General features: G+C 34.7%; 1 protein-coding gene across 1 annotated transcript in view; it reads left to right on the forward strand.

Annotated features, from left to right (window-relative positions):
• CarT (Carcinine transporter) overlaps nucleotides 1-27,783 on the forward strand; it is an 85,811-nt gene that overhangs the window by 4,761 nt on the left and 53,267 nt on the right. Inside the window, exons 3-6 of the mRNA XM_089091472.1 lie at nucleotides 14,466-14,633; nucleotides 17,157-17,260; nucleotides 18,926-19,080; nucleotides 24,271-24,439. Coding sequence (XP_088947598.1) covers nucleotides 14,466-14,633; nucleotides 17,157-17,260; nucleotides 18,926-19,080; nucleotides 24,271-24,439 — 596 coding nt within the window. The remainder of the gene's footprint in view (nucleotides 1-14,465; nucleotides 14,634-17,156; nucleotides 17,261-18,925; nucleotides 19,081-24,270; nucleotides 24,440-27,783) is intronic.

The raw sequence follows: 27,783 nt of genomic DNA on the forward strand, positions 1-27,783 counted from the left end.
GTCCATCTAGACAAACGCTACTTTTGACAGCTATTGACTTTTCCTGATCTGTCTCTGACAACTTCAGACACGGCAGCTTTCTTACCAATCGATTCCTTGAAAGCCTGTTTGAGTTTGCGGGTGTTATGACCTTGTGATGATTTTTCTAGAGACTAAGCAGTCTCTTCCCATATATTTTGGTGGTCTAGAAGAGCAGAACGCTTGACCTGTCTGCGCAACTCTTTCGTGATATGTTTAGGGTCGCTCCTACACTCTTCGACTATTGACAGGGTTCTGGTGGTAATCCAATACTGTCCTTTCACTTTCGATCGGCCTAGAATATCTTAAGTGGTCTCCTCATCGCTGTTTTGAAGGTCCTCCATCTCTCCTCAGGGTCGTAGTTTTCCTACTCGTTCACGTTCAGGGCATCAAAATGGTTTGTTAGCTCTATGTTTAGGGTTTAATGACTTGCGTGGGGGTATCAGACAGACCAACTCTCGTGTCAAATTCCCCTGCAATAATAAGGTAATCTCTTGCAGCAACTGTGGAAGGCAGTTGTTGCAATTCCTAATAGAATTTATCTTTAGCGGTAACTGTAGCACCACGAGTAGGGACGTATACAGAGACAATATATACGTTTTCAGGTCTTACTTTAAGCCTAATCCTAGCCAGTCGGGGAAAAACGGGATCCCACTCAAGAAGTGCGTTTCTGGTTCTTTGGTTCATAATGAAACCAACGCCATGGAGTCCCGAGTTATCATTTACTCCAAAGTAGAAAAAATGGAATTGTTTTAACCTGGGGCCAGAAACAGAGGTTCTGGTCCCAGAAAGGCATAATATGTCAATACTGTATTTCTCCATCTGGAGGATCATGGACATCATGGACAAGGAGAGCTTGCGTAGCTTCTTCTTTAACAGATCTGAGGTTCCAACAACCAATAGTTCTTCTTGATTTTGCTTGTTTTGTGACTGTAGTGGGTTTTACCAAGGCTATAGCTTGCTGATTCTTTGACTTTTTCGCCATATTCGAAGTTGCGTTCCCTACCGGGAACGCCGTAGTATAGTTGGCTTGCTTACTTCTCAACACCCGCACCAAGGGGGCCGCGTCGCTTGCCAGGAACGCCGTAGCCGTATTCACAATTTTGAACAGACAAGAGTATAAACATTTCATTCTCACTAGACTTGCATGTGATAACGGCTATAGTGAAAAATATATTATATATATAACTTTCTCTCCTTAAGGGTAAGACATAGGTAGCTTTTTTCGGGCACTGATTTCAGCAGCTCAGTGGGAAAACAATACCGGTACAGAAACGATGCCCTTTGCGCGAGATTTTGAAAACCAAACACAATGGACACCAATAGTCAACTGCAGGTTGTCAATAGTCGCATGGTTGATCTCAACTTTTTATTTTATCCTTTTTATTTTTGGTAAGTTCTTTTATTAGTAAAGTTCTTATTCTTTTTTAATTTTTATTTAAATTTTAATTTAATCATAAATCCTTTCGTTATTAAATTATGAAGTTATTTTATTATTGAGGATTTAATATTATTATTATTGTTGTTTAGTTTCTTTTATTTTCCTGCTGAAAAGAAGAAAACAATTAAGGGTTTCCATTGAATATCACAATAAAATTCGGTACCGTTTTTGTAAATCAGTACCAAAAACTGGGAAGATTCGTAAGCTCAAATCGGCACCATTTTCTTTACAAATTGGGGTCAATTTGATAGATTGGCACCGAAAAAAAAAATATCCTTTAGTTACGATGCTTCTAGGATGACTTTGCTCAATTAAGCACATTTTCGATAATAGATGCTATCTTTCAGTAAGAATCAAGTTTTTAAAATACATACTGAGACAGCAATGTGAAAAGTTTTTTTTTATTTCAAGATAAATCAGAACCTGGTAAACTGGTTTTTCTTAAAGGATCCCAAATTGTAAATTTAAATTGGGCTTTAAAAAAATCTAAATTTTTCTATACAGTATTTACAGGCCAACTATTTAAGAGAGTAAGAAGTTATTATTGGATTTCTGCCTTTGTATGTTTTATGATCCATTTGATAATTCACGGTCTTTTTCATAGTGCTTGGTAATTGAGAAATTTTGGAAGTTCATTGAAAAAAAAAATAAGTCCTTAAAAAAACAAATTAATGTAGATCGACAGTTTTATATATAGGTAGCCTACTGATATTTGTTCCTTAAATTGAAAATAATTTTTGATTTATTACAGTTAAAATAGTAAAAACATTAAAATTATATTTAGTTTTCAGTAAAGTGCAAATGATGTTCTGGTCTTCTGAAGACATTGAGGTCATCAGCTCTATACATGTTTATTTCTGCTCGTTTTGAGTTTGAATCGGTTATTTATTGTAATTTATGTTCATTTTTGGCTTCATTTATTTATAAATGGTGATTTGTGGAAATTTTGAGGTTGGAAAATTATTTAACTTTATTTCTGCTCATTTTTGGTTTAATGAAGTTCTTTACTTATTTTTTGGAAAACTTATTTTGTGGAAAAGGTTTTTTGTTTTTTATTGACATAGTTTTTTCATGGAAAAAGGACAGAATATTTTATATCTTTTCGTTTTTTTTTCATTAGAATCCATTGTTTGGCTTGGTATTTGCATGTAGCAAAAAAACTTTTCACCAATTTGAACTAAATACGCCCCTTTTAAAAATCTGGGCACATATAGCATTGCTTAAATCAGTTTTGTACCTCCTCAAGTTGACCTGAAAAATAAAACTTAATACCAGTCTGAAAACATTGCATTCATGCTCTTTGTCCACCTGTATATATTTAAATTATTTTGATTTAGTTGAATTGTAATAGTAGAAGTAGTAATAGTAGTAGCCTTGAAAGTTTCAACTTAATACCCTTAGTTGTTCTTGGGATATTGCTGAGACGTATTATTTCGAACCAGCATACACATGATAGCTTCTGATTTATTTTTAATGCAACATTTAGATTTAAAGAATAGTTCTCAAATTGCATAACTGTGGGGGGGGGGGTTAACAGATCCAATAGTCTTATAGACATAGCTACTAGACCGTTCAACTATGATGAGCAAAATGGATATCTCAAAATTTTGTTTGGATGCATTTGGAGAACTAATGGGCTATCGAGAAGGGCTGCTGGCCCTTCAATCCCTTTTTACTCTTAAAAAGGGCACTGGAACTTTTAGTTTACAATCGAATTAGCACCTTCAAAACTTTCTACGATACTGCTATCTATCATAGCGCTGCACTGCCTATGATATTGTTTATATGCCCTCTTGACACCTGCATACTTATGTTTTTTTCGTGTAACTGAAACTCTCCCTAATCTTTCCCTAAAACTTTCACCTTAATGCCCTTATCGTCATTAGTTACAGCAATCATAGTAGTAGTATTAATAGTACATAAATTCTGCCTTCTGGTTAGTTCAAAATCCGCTGCAACTTACTGTGAAAGGCCCAAATTAATAATGTGAGCCGTTCCAGAGATTTTTCTTTGTCACCCTTTTGAAAATCCACATCCTCATAGCTCGTTTTGATTTAGTTCAACATTCACCTGAATATTCCTTTAAAGCTTCACCTTAATACCATTACCTTCCGTAGTTGCATTAGTAGCAGTATGCATACAGCAACTTTCACTTTCTTCAACACCCCTTTCAAACAAGCTGTAAGTTTCAATTTAATACCAAAAACTGTTCCTGAAGCATTGCTGATGCGTTTTCTTGATAACCTGTATTTGCAAATTGTGTTTCGATTTAGTTCAGTACTTTTACAATAATCCGCAGAGTTTCCCCCTTAATACTCTTAGCTTTAGTAGCAGGAGTAGTTGTACCAGTAGTAATAGAAGTAGTAGAAGTAGAATTAATAGCAACAGCCTTCGGTTAAGTGGCAGCAGTAGGAGTAGCAATGGTAATAGTAGCAGGAGTAGTAGTAGCATTAGCAGCAGTAGTATTAGAAGCAGCAGTATTAGGACGAAAATATTTCCTCTTGGTTAGTTCAAAATCCCCCCCCCCCCGAGATGAGCCCTGTAAGTTTTGACTTCACGCACCAAAACTTTCTTAAGATATTGCTGATACCCTTTTGAGAACCTGCATACAGACAACTGTTATGATTGAGTTCAACTCCCCCCCTCAATATCTCCTGAAAATTTCCCCTTCATACTCTTAGGCATAGTTGTAATAGTAGTCACACACGATGCTGTAGTAGTAACAGTAGTACTAGTTGTATGACTAGCAGTAGTATTAACAATTATAGCACTAGCATTAATAGCAGCAGTAATAGCCTTTTGGTCAAATGAACATCTCCCATATCAAGCCCTGGAAGTTTCAACTTAATAAAATAAGCTGTTGCTATAACACTGCCGATATGCCCTTTTAATAACCTACATATTTATAGTTTTAATTTAGTTCAACTCGCCCAACAACACTTCCTGAAATTTTCATCTTCCTACACTTAGCATTACAAGGAGTTGCAACAGAGTTAGTAGTTGGAGTAGTAGAAGTAGTAGCAAAAGTAGAATTGGTAGTAGTATCACTACTAGTATGTACATATTGCCTTTTGGTCAATTGTTCTTCCCCTTTGAGCAATCTCCGACGCATTCTCTTTTGACAATCTGCGTGCGTGTAGTGTGTTTTAATTTAGTTCGAATTTTCCCTCATTATTCTCTAAAATTTTCACCTTCATACGCTTAGCCTTAATAGTATTAGTATCATAGTAGTAGTCAGTGGTGGATCCAGAGGGGACGAGGGGGCGCCCCCTAGCGTAGTCTAAAGTAGTGTAATTTACTTAATTAACTCAAGTTTGCGTTAATTAAACTTGCTCCTAACGCAAGTTTATCGGATTAACTTATTTTGCACCCCCCAAAAAATTTATTTTTGGACCATCCTATTTTGTGCCCCCCCCCTTCTAAAAAGAATCCTGGATCCGCCCCTGGTATTAGTGGCAGTAGACAGAGCAGTAGTAGCAGTAATAGTGTTGTATTAGCAGAAGTACTAACCGTACTATCAGCAGCAGTAGTAGCATGTACATGCTGCCTTTTGGTCAAGGGAATAAGCCCCTCAAGATGTCCTTAGGTTTCATCTTAATACGGTAATGCGTTCCAAGAAAAATCTGATACGCCCTTTCAACAATTTGTATGCATTTAGTATGTTTTGATAAATTGGTGCCCTTTGGGCCAAATTCGCTGATTGGAACCATAAAATGGCAGAAAACAACACTTTTCCTTGGAAATATCTGTATCACATAAAAGGAACTTTTAATTTACGTTCTATATGTCCATTATAAAATCCATTCATGGAATCTATGCAGGTAGGGTGGGTTTTGAGTATGGCCCTTTTTGAAATGCGAAAATCTTAGACAAATCCCACTTTATGGGCTTCTGAGATCTTGGAAATCTGTTGTCTAAGGCACGCGAATGTAAGTTCCAGAAAGGAAATCAGAGCCTAAAATATTTCCTTGGAAGATGTTTTTAAGTTCCTACCTCTACTCCTACTGTAGCCTATTCTAAGTCTTATGAAATTGCATCAAGACAAGCCTACGTCTGTTCTAATCTTGAGAATCAATAAATCTTTCCGTAAATCCAGTTCTAGTCTGAAATTCTTTTACTCCAGGTTTTGGAGATAATGGATTAAAATTAAATGCATAATACTGTGTTTCCTTACTGAATTTTATTTCATTGTGTATGTAAAGTTAGTCAATCTTTTTATTTAAGAGTTTTTTCTAAATGTATTTAAAAATAAGCTTATTTCTAAGAGAATAAGCTTATTCGTTTATAAGCTTATTCGCTTATAGGCTTATAGCTTATAAGCTTATTCGTTTTTTTTTCATTAGAATCCATTGTTTGGCTTGGTATTTGCATGTAGCAAAAAAACTTTTCACCAATTTGAACTAAATACGCCCCTTTTAAAAATCTGGGCACATATAGCATTGCTTAAATCAGTTTTGTACCTCCTCAAGTTGACCTGAAAAATAAAACTTAATACCAGTCTGAAAACATTGCATTCATGCTCTTTGTCCACCTGTATATATTTAAATTATTTTGATTTAGTTGAATTGTAATAGTAGAAGTAGTAGCCTAATAGTAGTAGCCTTGAAAGTTTCAACTTAATACCCTTAGTTGTTCTTGGGATATTGCTGAGACGTATTATTTCGAACCAGCATACACATGATAGCTTCTGATTTATTTTTAATGCAACGTTTAGATTTAAAGAATAGTTCTCAAATTGCATAACTGTGGGGGGGGGGGGTTAACATATCCAATAGTCTTATAGACATAGCTACTAGACCGTTCAACTATGATGAGCAAAATGGATATCTCAAAATTTTGTTTGGATGCATTTGGAGAACTAATGGGCTATCGAGAAGGGCTGCTGGCCCTTCAATCCCTTTTTACTCTTAAAAAGGGCACTGGAACTTTTAGTTTACAATCGAATTAGCACCTTCAAAACTTTCTACGATACTGCTATCTATCATAGCGCTGCACTGCCTATGATATTGTTTATATGCCCTTTTGACACCTGCATACTTATGTTTTTGTCGTGTAACTGAAACTCTCCCTAATCTTTCCCTAAAACTTTCACCTTAATGCCCTTATCGTCATTAGTTACAGCAATCATAGTAGTAGTATTAATAGTACATAAATTCTGCCTTCTGGTTAGTTCAAAATCCGCTGCAACTTACTGTGAAAGGCCCAAATTAATGTGAGCCGTTCCAGAGATTTTTCTTTGTCACCCTTTTGAAAATCCACATCCTCATAGCTCGTTTTGATTTAGTTCAACATTCACCTGAATATTCCTTTAAAGCTTCACCTTAATACCATTACCTTCCGCAGTTGCATTAGTAGCAGTATGCATACAGCAACTTTCACTTTCTTCAACACCCCTTTCAAACAAGCTGTAAGTTTCAATTTAATACCATAAACTGTTCCTGAAGCATTGCTGATGCGTTTTCTTGATAACCTGTATTTGCAAATTGTGTTTCGATTTAGTTTAGTACTTTTACAATAATCCGCAGAGTTTCCCCCTTAATACTCTTAGCTTTAGTAGCAGGAGTAGTTGTACCAGTAGTAATAGAAGTAGTAGAAGTAGAATTAATAGCAACAGCCTTCGGTTAAGTGGCAGCAGTAGGAGTAGCAATGGTAATAGTAGCAGGAGTAGTAGTAGCATTAGCAGCAGTAGTATTAGAAGCAGCAGTATTAGGACGAAAATATTTCCTCTTGGTTAGTTCAAAATCCCCCCCCCCGAGATGAGCCCTGTAAGTTTTGACTTCACGCACCAAAACTTTCTTAAGATATTGCTGATACCCTTTTGAGAACCTGCATACAGACAACTGTTATGATTGAGTTCAACTCCCCCCCCCCTCAATATCTCCTGAAAATTTCACCTTCATACTCTTAGGCATAGTTGTAATAGTAGTCACACACGATGCTGTAGTAATAACAGTAGTACTAGTTGTATGACTAGCAGTAGTATTAACAATTATAGCACTAGCATTAATAGCAGCAGTAATAGCCTTTTGGTCAAATGAACATCTCCCATATCAAGCCCTGGAAGTTTCAACTTAATAAAATAAGCTGTTGCTATAACACTGCCGATATGCCCTTTTAATAACCTACATATTTATAGTTTTAATTTAGTTCAACTCGCCCAACAACACTTCCTGAAATTTTCATCTTCCTACACTTAGCATTACAAGGAGTTGCAACAGAGCTAGTAGTTGGAGTAGTAGAAGTAGTAGTAAAAGTAGAATTGGTAGTAGTATCACTACTAGTATGTACATATTGCCTTTTGGTCAATTGTTCTTCCCCTTTGAGCAATCTCCGACGCATTCTCTTTTGACAATCTGCGTGCGTGTAGTGTGTTTTCATTTAGTTCGAATTTTCCCACAATATTCTGTTAAATTTTCACCTTCATACGCTTAGCCTTAATAGTATTAGTATCATAGTAGTAGTCAGTGGTGGATCCAGAGGGGACGAGGGGGCGCCCCCTAGCGTAGTCTAAAGTAGTGTAATTTACTTAATTAACTCAAGTTTGCGTTAATTAAACTTGCTCCTAACGCAAGTTTATCGGATTAACTTATTTTGCACCCCCCAAAAAATTTATTTTTGGACCATCCTATTTTGTGCCCCCCCCCCTTCTAAAAAGAATCCTGGATCCACCCCTGGTATTAGTGGCAGTAGACAGAGCAGTAATAGCAGTAATAGTGTTGTATTAGCAGAAGTACTAACAGTACTATCAGCAGCAGTAGTAGCATGTACATGCTGCCTTTTGGTCAAGGGAATAAGCCCCTCAAGATGTCCTTAGGTTTCATCTTAATACGGTAATGCGTTCCAAGAAAAATCTGATACGCCCTTTCAACAATTTGTATGCATTTAGTATGTTTTGATAAATTGGTGCCCTTTGGGCCAAGTTCGTTGTTTGGAACCATAAAATGGCAGAAAACAACACTTTTCCTTGGAAATATCTGTATCACATAAAAGGAACTTTTAATTTACGTTCTATATGTCCATTATAAAATCCATTCATGGAATCTATGCAGGTAGGGTGGGTTTTGAGTATGGCCCTTTTTGAAATGCGAAGATCTTAGCCAAATCCCACTTTATGGGCTTCTGAGATCTTGGAAATCTGTTGTCTAAGGCACGCAAATGTAAGTTCCAGAAAGGAAATCAGAGCCTAAAATATTTCCTTGGAAGATGTTTTTAAGTTCCTACCTCTACTCCTACTGTAGCCTATTCTAAGTCTTATGAAATTGCATCAAGACAAGCCTACGTCTGTTCTAATCCTGAGAATCAATAAATCTTTCCGTAAATCCAGTTCTAGTCTGAAATTCTTTTACTCCAGGTTTTGGAGATAATGGATTAAAATTAAATGCATAATACTGTGTTTCCTTACTGAATTTTATTTCATTGTGTATGTAAAGTTAGTCAATCTTTTTATTTAAGAGTTTTTTCTAAATGTATTTAAAAATAAGCTTATTTCTAAGAGAATGTATATTAAAATATATTCCCGTGCCCCTCACGTACCACTGCTAATCTCGTGTATGCCCCCCTTGGTCAATTTTCTGGTTGTACCCTTAGTCTAATCCCTATGTAGAAAATGGGATTTTCTTACCCAGTTTCTAGTGTTACATCTTAATATAACCAAACTTCAAAATGCTTTTTCTTGATTAAAATCTACCCGGCCATTTCTACATGCCTCGTAGGTTTAAAGTTTATCTGAGTAAAAGCAAAGCTTAGGTCTAAATTGATGCATTACAGATCGGTGTAACTGAAATCGGTTTTTCTTTAAAAAGAGCCATTAAACAGCTCTCTACTATGTTCCAGTTCACCGCTATCTGTGGGAGAAAAACAAACCTGCTTTCAGTACAGAATATCTTTGTTCGAGCAACTTTCCTAGATTTAAAAGCCAATATATTTTCCTTGTTGTTCAAGCCAAGGGACCATAAGTTTCCTATTTCGGGTTTTCGGACAAGGCAGTTCTAATAGCGTTTTTTTTTTTTTTTTTTTTTTTTTATCTGATTCTTGTTTTAGGAGTTATGACCTATTTCATTTTTTTACTATGGGCGTGATCGTCTCTTACTAGGTTGCCATCTACCGCTGCAATCCGGATTGTATAATTTGTAATTTACTCTTAATACAAGTTAGTACAGGCAAGAGTTCGTTATTTATTGTAATCTTTATATTAAACATTTCAGTTAGTATAGGCTAGAGCTCGTTCTTTATTATAATGCTAGCTACCACTGCAACCCGGATCATCATGTTTATAATTATTTATTTATATTCTTTAATTACTATTGGTTATAGTTCGTTATTTACTATAATCCTATATAGGGGTTTCGGACAAGGCGGTTCTAATAGTGTACTTTTTTTTTATCTGATTCTAGTTTTAGGAGCTGTGGACTATTTTATTTTTTACTATGGGCTTGATGTTCTTTTACTAGGTTGCTCTATACCACTGCAACCCAGATTACAAACAGGAAAAAGCCTACGGCTTTTTCTTCTTTGAAGTAGTAAGAGACTAACCTCATAGAATCAGGCAGTTAACTAAGTCCAATGTGTGCAATGGTTTGTTCTTCGAATGGCTCGGCTTTTAATATAATACTAAAATACAATTTTTGTAAATGTTTTATTTTATATTTAAAATTATTTTGGCTAATTAAAAAAGGATTCTATATATAGAAATTTCCTTTAAAATGAGCCATTAAACAGCTCTCTATTATGATGATTAAGGACCTACGATTATGACGTCATTCATCAATCTTGAACATGAGAATACAGTTTTTTCGTACAAAAATGATTTTATATTAGAAATAGTTGTTTTTTAATTACAAAAGGTATTTAACCCCGTCAATTTCCTTTAAAATGAGCCATTAAACAGCTCTCTACGATGTGCCAGTGCCCCGCTATCTGAGATAAAGAAGAAAAAAAAGATGCGGTATATGAAGAACATTTTAAACGTTTTTTTAATTATGAAAGGTTTATAAATACATCAATTTCCTTTCAAATGAGCCATTAAACGGCTCTCTATAATTTCCTAGTGCCCCGCCAGCTGCCCTGAAAAAAACGGAAAAAACAAACCTACTGTCGATGCGGAATCTCGTGCTTTCAGCCACCTTTCTTGATTTTCAAAACAATATATTTTCCTTATTTTTAAAGCCAAGGGACAGTTAGTTTCATGTATAGGGGTATTAAACAATGAGGTTCTAATAGTGTATTTCGTTTTTTGATCTGATTGTAGTTTTAGGAGTTATGGGCTATTTCATTTTTTACTATGGGGCGTGATCGTCTCTTACTAGGTTGCTAGCTACCGCTACAACCCGGATTATTTGCTTTCTCTAAATAATATTATGTCCCAAATACTCACAGCTTAGTTATTTTAGGTAATTAAGACTTACGACTGAGAGTCAAAAATAAATTTAGTTTTAATTCCTTTATAGCTTAAAATTTCTGTAACTAGTATTATTTTTGTACTGGTCGAGAACTTAGCGGCTTTCATCTAAGCAAAATTATTCTAATACATATTCAAAGAAAATATAAATACAGCCATACATGTGACATAGTATTTTGTGGGATAGACTTTAGAAGAGACACGTAAAAGTATTGCATGTTTTTTCTGGTGTTGACTAGAAAAAATGTAATTTTCTTTCTCGCCTTCTTTAAGGCTTTATTGGCTCTAGTTTCCTAGTTCTCTGCTTGGAAGGGTTTCAACCTGTGCAAATACGACAAGCTTTCAGTCCATTTCAAAGGCTCCTAAACAATAGCTCCCCCCAAAAAAAAATTTTCTAACTGTAATCCTTTAAAGTTTCAAGCCAAATAGAATAAAAGTGTTTTTTGGCCCTTTGTTGGGCTACTGTTCTGGAGAAGGCTCTATCCCACGGACTATATAGTACTTGTAAATCAGGTTTCACTAGACCCAGATACTCAGAGTTTAATTCCAATTCGTTCAGAGAAAAGAAAAAGTTCGTTGGCTCTTGTTTTAGCCCAATCTTAAAGTGACCATAATCCAATTTGATTTATTTGTGGATTAGGGCCCCGTTCCTCATCTACAAGTTTCAAGCCAGTAAAGTTTTGATGTAGCTTGTACCATCAATTTAAGTTTGCTTGAATATAAGGGTGCCCTTCACCCAGGAGCTTAAAGATGCAAGTTTTGATCCCTTTGACGATTTTGTCTCTTTTCAGGCCCTTTCCCTGAGCACTGGTATTCTTTAAATATATTCTTGTATATGAGGGTGCTCTTGACCCAAGAACTTAAGATATGAGGTTTAAGTTGACAAGAAAATTGTCTGTCCCTTTTCCAGTCTTTGTTCCTGGAGGCTAAGTTTCCGGTCTAAAGAGTTTTATATTGGGACCCTATAGGCCTGGGGGACCTGAGACTGAACAGAGGTAACAAGGTGTCCAACTCGATTCCTAAGCCTTTAACCCCCCCCCCCCTCTTCCCAAGAACAAAGTTTTTACCTTTACTCAAGCAACGATCCTTGAAACTTTCGAACAAATCATAAAAGATTATTCGTTTGACCGTTCTCGATAATTTTCACCCTAGAAGTAGGGGATTTATGTCCCCATAGAAAACAAAATAGTCTTAGAACTCCACTTTTAGTGGAAACATTTTTTTTATTTGTAATATTATCTTGTGTATCAAGATGTCCGTGGTCTAAGGATCTAAATATTTAAGTTTCAAGCCCATTGGGAAATATCTGTTTCTTTTTGGAGCCCTAGTTGTGGAGGGACAAACTTCCAGACTAAAATATTTATATATAACTAGGGATTCAATATTTTATGTTTCAAGTCGTTCAGAAGAAATTTAGTTTTTTGGCCCTTTTTCTAACCATAATTCCGGGGGAGCCTGTATTTTTTTCTTCTTTTTTGTATAGATTTTGATCCGATCGTAAGACCCATTTTGACTTATCCTCGGGCCAGTCAACACCCTCCCTCTTTTTAGTCAGTTGGACTCTCAAGATCAAGTATGTCCCCAACTTTTCACTGAAAAAACAATCATAGACAATTTGCAGTTTGCATAATTTACAGCCCTTGTCTGAGGAGCTGTAAGGATTGTTTCATCAAATAGGGTACATTTGTTACACAATTGGCCAATTTGAACGAATGGATGTATATACATTTTTATCCGACAATAAGAGGCTACTGGGGGTCGGTTATCTAAAAAAAAAGGGAAATGAGTGGAAAAGCTGCCCTTTATTCACATTCGACTCTCAAAAAGGGCACGCGCCCTTCTGATTTTCAATCGAATGAGCCCGTTCCTTCTACCTAAGTGGAAATGTGGGTTTTCGATTTAGTTTCATGGGAAAATAATGAAATAAATTGCCAAAAAAAGTAATTCCAAAAATACAGCCCTTCAGACAAGTCTCAGTCCTATTTTTATGACCTTTCTAGTTATACCACTAATTTAAGCGAACTAATTCCCGGACATGCGATAGATTTTTTTTAACATTAGTTTTTAAGCTTGCTATTTTGAAACAGTAGATTAATAGTAAATTGTTACATCAAAATACTTAATATAGATAATTTTGGAGACCACACTGCCTTTCCATGACGATAAATAAAAGCTCAAATGGGGATTAAATCCTTTTAATAGACAGTGATGATGATAACAGTGACAGAAATTCAAAAAAATACCAGATATTTCGGTCACATTTACAGTAACCGTATCTGGTATTTTTGTGAATTTCTATCACTGTTATTATCATCACTGTCTATTAAAAGGATTTTATCCCTATTCAAAATACTTAATACTGCTTAATACGTTCTTAGTACTAAACTTGGCTCTGTAATGTGGCTAACTAAAGTCTTCTATCTGATCTTTACTCAAAGAGAAAATGTAAACAAAAGAAAAACAGACAAACAAGCTAAAATAGTAAGTATTCTTGGAGCTAAAATCGTCAATTGCATTGAAATCGAGACATAGAGCTAGAATCGGGTTTAGAATTATTTCAGGGAAGATTTTGGCATCATCCAATGACAAGTAAATAACACACTTGCAATGGTCAACCGACTTGACTGTTTGCAGTCTAAAAAATTTTCTAAAAAGAGCCTATTAAAATCTACTCAAGTATTTCCAATTGTTATAAAAGTTAAATTTTTGCAGTTCTGGTTTTGTTCTCAAACAACTGTGTTCTAATTTTGAAAAAGTAAAAATGCCCAAAGTTGTCCAATAGCTAGATTTGAAATTTGATCGCACAGGGAAAGTTCAACAGAGTTTCAGAAAGAGCTGGATAATAAAGATTCCAGAGTGACTATAGTTTATGAATAAAAGTTTCATTTTCAAAAAGCCACATTCTGCGACAGACTCGTTAAAGCGTATAGTTTCAAAATCCCACGACACAGTTTAACGTCTCGTTCAAAGAGAATAAGAAGCTTACAAGAGTCCAATCTCTGCGATTTATACGAGGATATAGAAATTAAGAATTAATAATAACACTTGTTTTGCGGCATCTTCATTAAAAAGGTTGGAATTTCAATCAAAATTGGATATTAAGTATGTTCATTGGACATTACTAATATATTAAGGCTGAAGCAACTATGTATGCATTAATTAATCGACATTTTTTTCTTTTCAAGAATCATCTAAAGTCATAATCAAGTCCAAAAAGTAGGCCTAAGTTAGGATGGAAAACTCTTTGCAGGTTAAGCGGAGTTGTTGACTTTAAGCTGGTGTTCCTACTATTAGTAGGATTATGCTTTCTATACCCTCCTCCCACGCCCCCCATAGCATCTCAAAGTATCTGAAAAGGCAAGTATGCAGTAGTTTTGGTCAAAACGAATTCACCAAAACGATAGATGGCGTTAATGATTTTTCGGTGCGAGAACCAGTTTCCACTGTGACAAGTTTCAAATAGTCTTCGGTTTATTATCCAATATAATTAATTATTACCATAATCGTATCCAATTTAATTAATTATGCGAATATTACCATAATCGCAAAGAAAAGTTTTTACTTCTCCTTTTGGTGTGTAAATTCTTTTTTCTTCTGTTTATTTTTCAGATAGTGCAATCCACAGGCCAAGAAGTTTATGACAAGTGTATGATGTATGATATAGATTATTCAAACTATACCAATGTCTTTAGTAATAGGAGTCATGAAGGTAATATAAAGTGTCAAAATGGCTACGAATTTGACAACAGTGAAGTTTACTCCTCAGTAGTAATTGACGTAAGTAGAGACTACATAATATACATCTCCATTTAAAATGAATTCCTTACCTTAAGTTCGTTTTAGTTTCTCATTAAACTGTTTTACTGCAGCTAGAAAGCTGGCAATAATATGGACCTAGTAGCAGTGTTGCAGTGTTGTCTCGTGCGTATTCGAAGGTTTTAGGCTCGATCTGTAAAATGCAAAAACGTACCTGACTGAATATAGCTTTCTATAATTAAGAAGATCGGTATTGAAAATAATTTAATTTTAAAAACACCTGCTTTTTGTATTTTCATTGAACAATACCCTTTAAGTTTTCTCATTAAAAATTTCTTATGAATTGATTCGTCAATTCATTACCATGAACTGGCATCCCTGTTTGGATAGAAAATAAATTGGAAAAGAACATTCGTAAGACCATCCTGCATAATTGTAAGGTTCTCTTAAATAATATTTCAAAATTTTACCAGTAGATGACAACTTTTTCCAATAGATGGCATGTTACCAGTAAAATGCAGCTTTTTACCCTGCTGTGTTTTTTTTCCATTATTAACTGGATAAACGCAATGCCAGGATTCTTTTTATCGGAATTAGGATTTCTAAAGAATGTCTTCACCATCTACGGCACATTTTACCTTTAAAGTGGCACTAATTAACTTTACATGCATGTAATTAATATACTCAACTGATAATTTTCTTTAAAAAATCATTTTGGTCCTTGCCCCAGCGTTTTTGTTACACCCTCAGAAGCTGTGGAAACTCCATTTTTAACGAAGCTACTACCAAAGAACAAAGCCATATTTAGTTTATTGTTCAAGCATGAGCGTAGATTAAGTTATTCTCTCAGCTCGTAAACATGTCCTATATTCTTTATTTTCTGCAAATGTGGTACTACAAAGGTTTAACTACAGGCAATAAGGATTTTAATCATCCTGTCTGTTATACCCACCAAAAATATATTTTTTTTTTATCCGCTGTTACTGCTGGAATATATTTCACACAGGATTCCCTTCACTTTCACAAACTCTAAAAAAACTGTGTTTTGCCTAACGGCATTTATTTTTAACACCAATTGTCCCAAAGCAACATTCGTAGGGGTTGCTCTGAATTTTGAAAAAGTGCTTTTTCTTCCCCTTTGACATACTTGACCATAGCTTCGAGACCTCACTACTCAGCTGGAAGTAAGGAGCTTGTAATTGATAGAATAGCCTGCTCAATGGTCACCATATTCATGGGGCTTTCTAAATTCAAAGTAAAAGGGCCTGTGAGACAGCAAAATTTGGACAGAGCAAATTTGGACAAGAAACTAACGTAACAACTGGTGTGTTCTCGAATTTTATACAGCGCAAACTTTAGTGAGTGGCACATAGTACACAAGTACCCAAATTCTTTCCTCCTACGGATATAAAAAAGAAACTCAAATAAAATTTTCAAATTTGGAAAGCCTTATTTTCCACGGGGGGGGGGTATTTTTAGGAAGTATTTACCGAGGGGGGAGGGTATTTTCGGCTGTTTTTTTCCGGGGGATATTTTCCACGAGGGGGGCCTATTTTACACGGGGGGGGGGGGGTATTTTCCAAAAAAGTATTTTTCGCAGGGGGTATTTTCCACGGGTGGTGTTTTCCGGGGGGTATTTTTTCGGTGGGGGGGTATTTTCTGTGGGGCATTTTCCGGGAGGAGGTAATAGCCGGGGGGGGGGGTAAACGCCGGTCACGAGACTGTATAATATACAGTTAGAAATAACTTATTTTTTTCGGAGGAGAGCCAATCTGGACACTTACACAATTGGAAACTTAGGAAGTTAGAGAGCTATTCGCTAAATTATTACTGGTTTGAGAAACTAACGTCTGTAGGTTTTACACATCAACAGTGTGACAAAACTGAATATCAGCTATATCAACTATACTTTACAGTTAGTCACTCCTTTGTTGTCTTTAAAACAGTTTTCAAAAAAGTGATAACAAAAAAGTGAGGCTCGTGCAATGATAAATGCTTTGCTAGGTAACGCTCCTGCAAAGTTTCTGCTAGGTACAGACGTGTAGCGCAAAAGAGCGTCTGAGCCTGAAAAGATCTGGATCAAGCCGGAGAAGTTACTGTTGAGAAGTTACTTACAAAAATATGTAATATTGCACGTGATTTAACTATTTCAAGCTAATTTTGATTAGTGGAAGAACACATAAATCCTTAATCCTTGCAAATGCAAAAAAAGGCGAGGTAAATTTGAAAAGTGGGGCGTATACATAATGCTCCCACCCCTCTACTTTTTAAATCCCTGATTAATGAAATATGATCTGAAATGCATTCACGGGGAAATATTCTACCACATAAAATGCCTTAAAAAGTACCTCAGAATAAAACATACCCAATCCTTGTTTTTTTTTTGTTTTTTTTGTTCTTTTTTGCAAACACATTATTTTGCCTTTCGCGCAAGGAATTTTGAATGTACTACTGCAGATTTGTTTCCAGTGCTTTTTTCTGCCCTGGATTCCACTAGAGCCTTGTTCAGTTCCTTGAAGTGCTAAATTATTTTTTCTATTTCAGTTTGAATTGGTGTGTGACTATTCTCTTTATCCAACTCTGGCTTTATCTGCTCTTAATATCGGTGGCATTATTGGAGTCTTTATTTTTGGACTAATCAGTGACAGGTATGAAACTTCTTATTTCTGATATTCAGAATTGACTGGCTTATTTTAGAAATTATATTTTAGCCATTGAGGCTTAAAATGTTTAAGGAAGGGATGAGTTTACAAGTTCATTTTGCTTATGTCTTTTTTGGGGAGGGGTCATAAAAACATCATTTTTCTGCTTAATATATTTTCCAGCTATAGTGTTACCATCTTCATAACTAAATAATTTGATTGTTTTGGTTTAAGCTCAGCGAGGTGCAAGATTGAAAGATTCGCGAGATGCGAGATGCAACAAGATTAAAAGATTCAAATAATCGTTTGAAAGGTATTTATGGATCGAGTAAAGGCAACTCAATTAATATTCATTAAATACATTTTGATCAACGCTGGCTATGCCTGAACTATGAAAAAAACTGATAAATAAAAAAAGGGAAATAAAGAAAAGACAAACTAGACAAAGGTAATTTTCTGCCAATAAATAAAACAAAGACGAGAAAGCAAATATCTGCAAATCAATCACTTTTTAATTTTTTGTTCTTCCCTTTTTTTCAGACGCTAACGGAATCTATCAGCTGAAAAAGGCTCGTCACTCATTATATTTATTTTTCTGTTCAGTCAATTATAAAAGCTTTAAACAAAATGTTTTTATTACAAATTTTTAGCTTACAAAACTGCAGGAATAACTATATCTTCCTAGTTGCCATATTTCGTTGAAAATTATTCTTACCCCAATCACGAGCTCTTAGATGAGGATAAATTGATATGAGCTCTCGCTTTTTCTTTTTATGATTTTATTTATTTTTTTTTTTTTTTACTGGTTTCAATTTTTTAATTCGGTACAACTTTTCGATAAAAAAGAACATGATACTGCATCACATGCTTCTGAACTTCATTTTTAAATTTTTGGTGAAGGAATAGTGATAGCTAGGGGTGTTGGTATTTCAAAAGACGTTAGCAAAGGATGTAATTAGATAGGCATGTCTGAAGAAGAAGTTGGAAAAAAACACATCCGGCACCAAAAGACATAGAGATTGGGCCAACAGTAACCAAAACACTAAGAAAACGAAGTCGTAATTTTAAAAAGGGGGTACTTTTTATTTAGGGTCATTTTCTTAAACAAAGAACAAACAACATGACATGACTTAACCCACAATGGTTGAAAATGATACGTCGTTTGAAGAACAAGAAGAATTTTTGTCCCACAGTCTGGACCATTACAAGACAAGATATATCCAAACAGCTACAGCAAAGGGCATGAAAAAGATGTTTAAAGTAATTTTTAACAAAAATGAAGCTCGAATAAATATGTGATTAGAAATACTTTTCTGAGAGGGCCCTAAAAGAAGCAAGATAGTTTTTTATCTCTAATCGTTTTGAAACTTAAATTGTAAGTCTCTGGGCCAAGTGAACACTAATGCATAAAACCAAGAGTTTTGTTAGGTACAATTAGACAATTTGGACGGGATATAACACTTTTTACTTTATCTATTCTTCCTTGTAAGCTATGATGGAATTACTAAAAAAAGCTGTGAAATTATTACATATTTAATATTATTTTTGCTTAAGAGTATGGAAGAATAAAGTCCTTTTTCTTATGCTTAACTGTGCTTATCATCGGAGGAATATTAACAGCTACTGCACCTAATTCCTGGTTTTGGACTGACTATTTCTTTTTTCTGAAAGGTATGGAAGAATGAAGTCCTTTTTCATATGCTTAACTGTGCTTATCATTGGAGGAGTGTTAACAGCTACTGCACCTAACTTCTGGTTTTGGACTGGCTATAGATTCATAGTTGGCTTGACGATCCCAGCCATCTATCAAATACCCTTCATTATTGGTAATGATATGCTTATACTATTTTTTGGCTCTGATTTCTTATTCCTATCACAATTAAGGGGAAGAGTTAGCTAATACACTATTAAAGATACAAGATACAAGATTCTATAAAACCTCAAGTGACTGTTCAAAAAGTACTCAGGGTATTACTTTCTGAATCCTCGGAGTCATATACATTGCTGGTGAAATCATGATTCATTTTTCTGTCTGAAGAAGCTGTTTGTTACTAGATAAATGTTAACAAGCAAATAAATTATTTGGGCAGATAAAATTATAAATAATTATTTATTCGTAAACAGTAAATAAAAATAATGAACAATAAAGTTGCATTATGTCAGACAATGTAAATATAATCATTCAAAATTAAACCAGTGTGCAACCCACACACCTTGCACAGTAAAGTGAGACCAAATTCTTGAAAATTCTCAACGCAAAGATAAATCAGTAACGAAAGACAAATTTAATTTCCAAAATTTTAGCAAAATATTATTTTAATTGACAATCGGGTCGTTAAAGAAAATGCATAGATTGTGTAGCATCTAAATCACCTGGATTTAGATTGTCAATCATCCAGAGCTTGTTTAATCACGTAGAATGCGTTAGACTTAAAAGAAAAACAGCTTAAATACATTAATTCGATATAGTAACACGAAATTAAGGCTGAATCGGGAATCGGGCTGAATCGAAAATTAAGGCTGAATAGGGGCAGACCCACAAAGCTGTGTCAAGAGTAAGGCTGAAAAGGCCCATTGTTTCTAAAGGCTTAATCGCTACGAAGTAAAATTATCAACTTCTGTTTTCCAAAGATGAGTTTTGAGTCATTTATTTGTTTTCTCGGTATTTATTAATCCTTTAATGGGCCACAACAGAGATACTTATAGGTGATTTAGACTATGGCAAGGGCAAGAAACACCGCAACCGAAGTCTTTAATTATCCTTAGTATATAACTTGCCATATATCTCTCATATTTTGGTTGTCCTGTTCATGGCCTGTGGTTGTCCGTTCATATTATTAACTGAATTCTATTTTTTATACAGATTTTCAAAAAAAGGAATTGCTTCCATAAAGTAGCTGACATGTAAGAACAAAGGAAATTTTTAGAGCTTAAAACTGAAAAACCGTATAATTATGCTTATTGATATGAAGCCGTAGTTCATGTTACAAGCAAAAATTAAAATTACAGCCAGCATTTTTGCCCATTTTTAATTGATGCCATTGCGAAGTTTTGTAACGTTATAGCTATTCTGTTTAGCATGCACTTTCAAGCGAAGAATTTGATGCTGTTTATAGCTAAGCGACATATGGGCCTTTGATACATTAAACAATTGCCCTTTTCCCTAACAAACTTTTTTGGTTTGTGTGGACAAATTATTTAGAATTTATTGGGTGGTCTTGTCGTAGCTTAGAGAGCTTGGATAAGAGATCCAAATAAACGACCTATGGGCATTTGATACATTAAAGAATTGCCCTTTTCCGTTATTAAATAAAAAAAAACAAGTTTTTTTGGAAAGTAAGGAACGACGTTAAAACTTAAAATGAACAAAAATTATTCCGTATATGAAAGGGGCTGTCCCCTCCTAAACGCCTCGCTCTTTACGCTGAAGTTTTTCATTTTTTAAAAAAAATAGAGTTGTGAGAAAGTCAAACTTCAGAGTAAAGAGCGAGGCGTTTAGGAGGGGAGAGCCCCTTTCATATACGGAATAATTTCTGTTCGTTTTAAGTTTTAACGTCGTTCCTTACTTTCAGTTAAAAAAACTTTTTTTTTATTTAATCTTTGAACGTTTTTGAATTAATGCAGGTTTTGATTTTGGCTCACCGTACATGAATAATAAAACAAAATTTTGAATATTAATTTTAATTTTATTTGGTTAAATGGCTTTCTCGAAACCTGTTTAATTTTATTTACGAACGTTTTTATTAGTAATAAATATACGTAACTTACGAATTAACTTACGTAACGAACTTCAATATTCATATATTTTTAATACGTATATTAAAGGGTTCGCCCCCTAGTCAATACCTTGCTCTTTAAGCTAAAGTTCGAATTTTATTCCAATTCTTTAAAAATGACCCCTTAATCACAAATGCCGTTAATTAGAATAAATAGCTCTTATGAAAGTACTAAATAATCTTTGGATTAAAGAGCGAGGTATTGACCATGGGATGATCCCAATCATATACGTAACGTTTTCTGTCGTTTTAAGTTTTGATGTTGCTCCTTACTTTTTAGTTGAAAAACTTGTTTTTTTATATATATAAATTCTGATCTTTTTTTAAATAATGTTGGGAAATCCGGCGCCCCCTTCATAGCAATGTCCCTTCCCCCATGCAAACTTCTTTCATGGAAAGATCCTCCCACATAACCCCCGACCCACAAACCCCCCCCCCCCCACTACCAGAAAAAATCCCCCCTGAAAACGTCTGTATACTTCCCAATAACCAATACTATATGTTAACATTGGGTAAAGTTCATAACTTTCAGCCCTCCCCCAGCGGACTTCGGGGGATTAAGTCATCCTAAAAAATATAGTTATCATATTTTCGACCATTTTGAACAAAATGGCTATCTCAAAATTTTGACCGGGTGACTTTGGGAAAAAAAATGAGCGCGGGAGGGGGCCTAGTTGCCCTCTATTTTTTTGGTCACTTAAAAACGGCACTAGAACTTTCAATTTACGTTCGAATGAGCCCTCCCACGATATTCTAGGACCACTGGGTCGATACGATCACCCCTGGAAAAAAAAACAAAACAAATAAACACGTATCCGTGATCTTTCATCTGGCAAAAAATGCAAAATTCCACATTTTTGTAGATAGGAGCTTGAAACTTCTGAAGTAGGGTTATCTAATACGCTGAATATGATGGTGAGATTTTCATTAAGGTTCTGTAACTTTTAGGGGGTCTTTCCCCCTTTATTTTGAAAATCAGACAAATTTTCTCAGGCGCGTAACTTTTGATAGGTAGGATTAAACTTGATGAAACTTATATATATGAAATCAGCATTAAAATATGATTCTTTTGATGTATCTATTGGTATCAAAATTCCGTTTTCTACAGTTTGGTTACCATTGAGCCGGGTCGCTCCTTACTTACAGTACGTTACCACGAACTGTTTGACAAACTGTTTTAGTTTGTGTGGCCAAATTATTTAGAATGTATTGGGTGGTTTTTTCTTAGCCTAGAGAGCTTGGATAAGAGATTCAAATAAACGACAGAAAACTAAAAGTCGACTCTAAGACTAAGAATTCCTTCTAGTGTTACCTGCTTTGATTGAAAGCGTTACCGAAACAGAGGGCGCAAAGTATCGATATTTTTTCAGTTAAATTTCACACTCAAACTACAGATCCTAAATAGCTCTCAGAGGTGGCTAGTCCTCTGGGCCAATTCACTAATGAGTCTTTGTCTCTGAGACGACCAGTCGACAATGAAGCTCACAAAATGATTTTAAGGCATTGAATCCTCTTAAGCTTAATTCGAAGCAGACTAAAAAAAAAGATGGCGCAATAAACTATTTAAATGATGATTAAACTGGAATTTCGCTCAAGCAACTATCACAAAGCAAAATATCCTTGATGCAATTTAACTCAGGGACTAAATGGATGTTTAAACATACTTTTAAAACTTGATCAACTAATGAGATAGCCACGGCTCTTTTCACAGAAAGGGGAGGTATTAGGGTAAATGCAAATTACGATCATTGTGGGTGAATTTCCTATAAGAAGAAAAGTCAAGGTTGGGAAAACTTTTGAAAATTAGGTCATCCAAGAAAGGGAGCTTCCCTGAAGCTTAAAATTTTAGTGTAGACTTAAGATTGGAATCAAAAGTTTTCAAATACACCGAAAACTTATTCAGAGAATCGGCCCCAGGGTCCCAAATGGACAGAACATCGTCAACAAAACGAGGTCATAACGCATGTTTCAGTAAAAAGTATCAATTGTAGAGTTTTTGAGGAAATCCATCTAGAAACTTGCTAAACATGGAGATCAAACTTCTCTTATTGGTAAACTCATTATTTGTTGGAAGAAATTAGTCACATAACCTAAAATATAAAAATCTGTTAGAAATCCTTGTAATTGTTACCTCATCAAGCTTATTAATCAAACTATCGAAAATAATAGTTTAAATCCGAAAAAAATTGTTAACCAATGAAACTGAATTATCAACTTCTTCAAAACTTTTTAATCTTTCTGAAAATTCGTGAAAATTTTAAAGCGGCATAATATTTCTTTTTATTTCAAAATGAGCCCAATGTTGAAATTTTTTTTAGTTCTGGTTAAGATAAGACTGATCTTATTTTTGGTATTGGTACACATAAAGTCCTGTGCTCTTGCGGGAAATTTTAAACTGGTAGAACCGTCAACATTTGGGAGAAACTCTACACGAACACAAAGTTTGAATATACAATCTCTAAAGCCCAAAAGTAAAAAAAACGAAGTCTTGATTTGGCTATAGCCCTCACGACTTTCGAATACCAAAATCGTTCAGTTCTTTTTGACAAGGCAACTTCAGTGCCCACAGTAAATGGTTTGCCATAATCTTTTAGGGATACAATTGAAATTAAGGAATACATGAACAAATACTACAAGTAAAGTAGGGATAGTGGGGATTTTTTGTAAGTCCTATTGATGACGATTTGATTAAAAGAGATTCGGCTAACTTTATTTCTAATTCAAAGATAAAGATGAACTAGCCCCAGTGCAAACAAAATCAGCAGACAGGCTGCATCATTCACTAGCACAAAAACACTTGCCCAGTCAAATCTTTGAATGGTCTTTCATTTGATTTTATTTTTAGTCTTTTTTTTTGTTCGATACTTCAAAATATTATTTATTTTCTTTGGTATGTATATTTTCTCCTTCTTCTTCTTTAGCACTGAAAACAATTTAGTGGACATCTTTGTCATCTTTACTTCGTCTTTTCATTTATTCACTGGCTAAAAATCACCCTCGTTTGGTTTTGTTCTTTCTCGATTATTTCTTTTTTCTTAGTTTGATGTTGACGATTCGTCATGCATTTCCAGTATGATCTTACAACGTATTTGTGTTTAGCTTTAGGCGGCTAGGTGCTGCAGTGGGTTATTATTGGTGATGATGGTAGAAGTAATTGGTTTTCCAAATATATTCCATTTTGGAATAGTCTCCAAGTCATCAATATTTAATTAATATCAATATTACATGTTATATTTTCAGGTCTTGAACTGGTTGGCCCAAGATATAGATCATTCATAACCGTCTTAACTTGTCTATTTTACACGCTTGGTCTGGTCTTACTTTGTGGTGTAGCATATTTTATCCGAGATTGGGTTGTACTGGCCTATGTGACATCTGTGCCTTTTATTGGCTACTACATTTATATTATGTAAGTTCTATTTAATTTATATGAAGTAAGCTATGATTGGCAGAAGAGGCCTCGGATATGGGAGGGGGGATTTCCTTTCCTTTGAATACTCTTAGTGAATCGGTAAACGAAAAGAGTTTATAGAATTGTGAAGCTAAGTGACAAGGCTTTACTGGATTATTATTGAAGTTGAATAAACGAGTAAAATTAAACTAATCAAACAGTTCGTGGTAACAAACTGTGAGTAATGAGCAACAAAGCCCAATAATAACCAGAACTGTAAAAAAGGAAATTATAACAAAGAATTGGTTTTATGCTTATTTTAAACATATAAAATTCATTAAGTTCAATGTTACCCATCAAATTCCCCCTCCCCCATGGTGACTGTATATAACCAATGGTCCTAGAAGATTGAGAAAGGGCTCATTTGAACAAAAATCAAAAGTTCTAGTACACTTTTTAAGTGACCAAAAAGACTGGAGAGCAACTAGTCCCCCTCGCATTGACATTTTCCCCCATTGGCATCTGATAACAACTTGGAGATAGCCGTTTCCCGTGGGAGAAATTCTCCACTGGGGAGTGGGGTTTCCGGAAAAAATTTCCACGGAAGGAGATTTCTGGTATGATTTGAAAATGAAACAGAATTTAAAGTCTTTTTCAAATGAAAGTATGCTAAGGATAATTTTTCAGGCGGAACAGTCTGTAAGGTGGGGGGGGGTGGATTTTCAGCGAGAATGGAATTGTCCGGAGGGAATTTTCCAAGGAGGTATTTTACGCGGGAGGAAAGTTCCATGGAGGAATTTTTCGCAGAGGGAGGGAATTTTCCTGGAAAGGAGCCGAATGTCTCTGGCTTGTTTGTAAAACTATCAGAAATTAAACTAAAAAAAAAAAATCAACTGAAAGTAAGGAGCAACATTAAGACTTGGAACAAATAGTAATTATTCCTGTATGAGGGGGATTTCTCTTCCTCAATACCTCGCTTTGTACGCTTAAGCTTTACTTTTTGTCCTAATTCTTTAAAATTGGCCCTTGAAACACAAAGGCCGTTTAATTAGAATAAGAAGCTTTTTTAAAGGTATAAGAAAAAACTTTAGCATGAAGAACCAGTTATTTAGGAAGTGGCAAAACCCCTAATATACGGGATAATGTCAGCTTGTTTTAAGTAAGTTCAAGCTCCTTACTTTCAGTTGAAAAAATTCTTTTTTTATCATATCAGTTACTAAAATACCTAAAATTCTCGTTTAGCAGAAAAAATTGTCATTGAAACTGCCTTCTTTCCATTGCGAGTTCAACATAAGCATGAAGAGTGGGGAATATTGGGGGATGGAAGTCCACTTTATGTCGAGAGAATTTCAGCCCTGTTTTAGTTTTAATGTCACTCTTTGCTTTCGTTTGAGAAACAATTCGTTTTATTTGATCAAACAGTTTTTGGCAGTGAACTGTAAGTGAAGAGCGACTAGGACTGATATTCACCAAAACTTTAAAAAAAGAGTCTTGGTAACAATAAATAGTAGTGAGGAACATGGACCAGTGTACACCAAAAACCTTGAACTCATTTGTTGAGTACCTGAAGTGGCGCCCATCCAACCAGAGTCATATGAACTAGACTTATTAAATCAACCAATGACCATCAAATTGAGTTAACGACTTCTGGTAAAAAAATTCAAATTTTCTGATTACCCCAGATCAAGAAGTGTTATAAATGTTATTACAAGTCAATAGGTTTTAATGCCTCAGCAAGCTGAAGAGTAGCAGACTAGTACAGTCTTATAACCTTTTGAATTTCTACAATATTTAATTATCGTGGTCGACCCATTCTTAGGTAGAATTTTGTAATTTTAGATATATTAGCTGCCATTTTTCACCATTAAATAATAAAAAAAAACACTTTCCGACAAAAGAAGTTTTGCGAAGAAAAGTAAAGGCCATTTTAAACAGCAGAAATAAATTCCTTTATAATTCTAACTCAAAACAACCAGAGGTTCCTACTAAAGAATAAATAAAACCCAAAACGAACAGAAATTAAATAAATTATCATAGCAAACAAACATAAAAAAAGGTACTAGTGTAAATGAAAAACTAAATCTTAAAACGAGTGAAACTTAAATTGGATATCCAAATCAAGCTTAAAACGAGCAGGAATTACTATAAACAAGAGTTTGGCTACTGCCCCCTTCCCTAACTGTAAAAGTCTAAAGCCTACAACATCATTTGTGCTTTACTGAAAACGTATTATATTGACAAATATTTTTTTTGTGCTTTCAACACTGAAAACAAAAATAAAAAGTACAAAGAAATAGAATCTTGAACTTCTGAGCTTTCAGCGGCTAATTTCATTATATATCAAACATTCAGTTTCATTTTATTAGTTCTTTCCAAGAACTGTTCCTGAAACGTACAGATTTCAAACGAATTATATTACACATATTTTCTTTTGCATTACAACATTGAAAATAAAAGTAAAAATTATGGTAAAATAAAATGTTGAACTCATGAGCTTTCTGCAATTTATACCATTATATATATATAATATTCTGTTTTTTTTTCATAAGTTCTTTCCAAGACTGTTCAAGACACACACAGTTTCGGTAAAGCGCGAATGACGCAGTAAGGTTTAGACTTTTACAATTAATCTTCATAGAATAGAAAAAAAAAACAATTTTTTCAAACTGAAAGGAAGGAGCAGCATTAAAAATTAAAAAAAAAATATTAAGTATTTGACGGGGATTGTCCCCTCCTCAATACCTTGCTCTTCACGCTAAAGTTGTTAAGTACTTTTAAAATTTTCGTATTTTAAAAGTCGTGTCGGCGTGTCGGATGGATAAACCCATCCGATAAAAATTTTAGGTGATCATTTTGTTAAAAATAGTTCAACCATCAGATAATAAAACTCCAGGATCGACACAGCCCCCCAGGGCCCAGGGATAGGCGTTGTAAGTTATAATCTGGGGATATATATGATTCTTATAGGAGGGATACTCGTATAAACTTCAGAGAGGGCTCATTTGATTGAAAATAGAAAGTTCTAGTTCACTTTTAAAGGGTCAAAATACACCGAAGCTTAATCTAGTCCCCCCATGCCTTTTTCCCCCAAACCCATCCAATAAAAATTTTCAGATATCAATTTTGTTAAAAAATAGTTCAAACATCAGATAATAAAAACTCCGAGGTTGACACAAACCCATTTTTTCACTTTAGTATTGCTACTTTGATACCAGTTTTAATCCTTTGACGAATATTTGATTATTCTTTTTTTAAGTTTTATTTTGAAATATGGAATTTTTAAAAACTTAGAATTTTTTGCAATCAAAAACTAACAAAATTTAATTTTAAAAAAATTCCATAAACTTCTGTTTTTAAAATAA

Source organism: Artemia sp. Qi Xiang Cuo, chromosome 7, assembly GCF_049724085.1.
Source record: "Artemia sp. Qi Xiang Cuo chromosome 7, ASM4972408v1, whole genome shotgun sequence".
NCBI lineage: Eukaryota > Metazoa > Arthropoda > Branchiopoda > Anostraca > Artemiidae > Artemia > Artemia sp. Qi Xiang Cuo.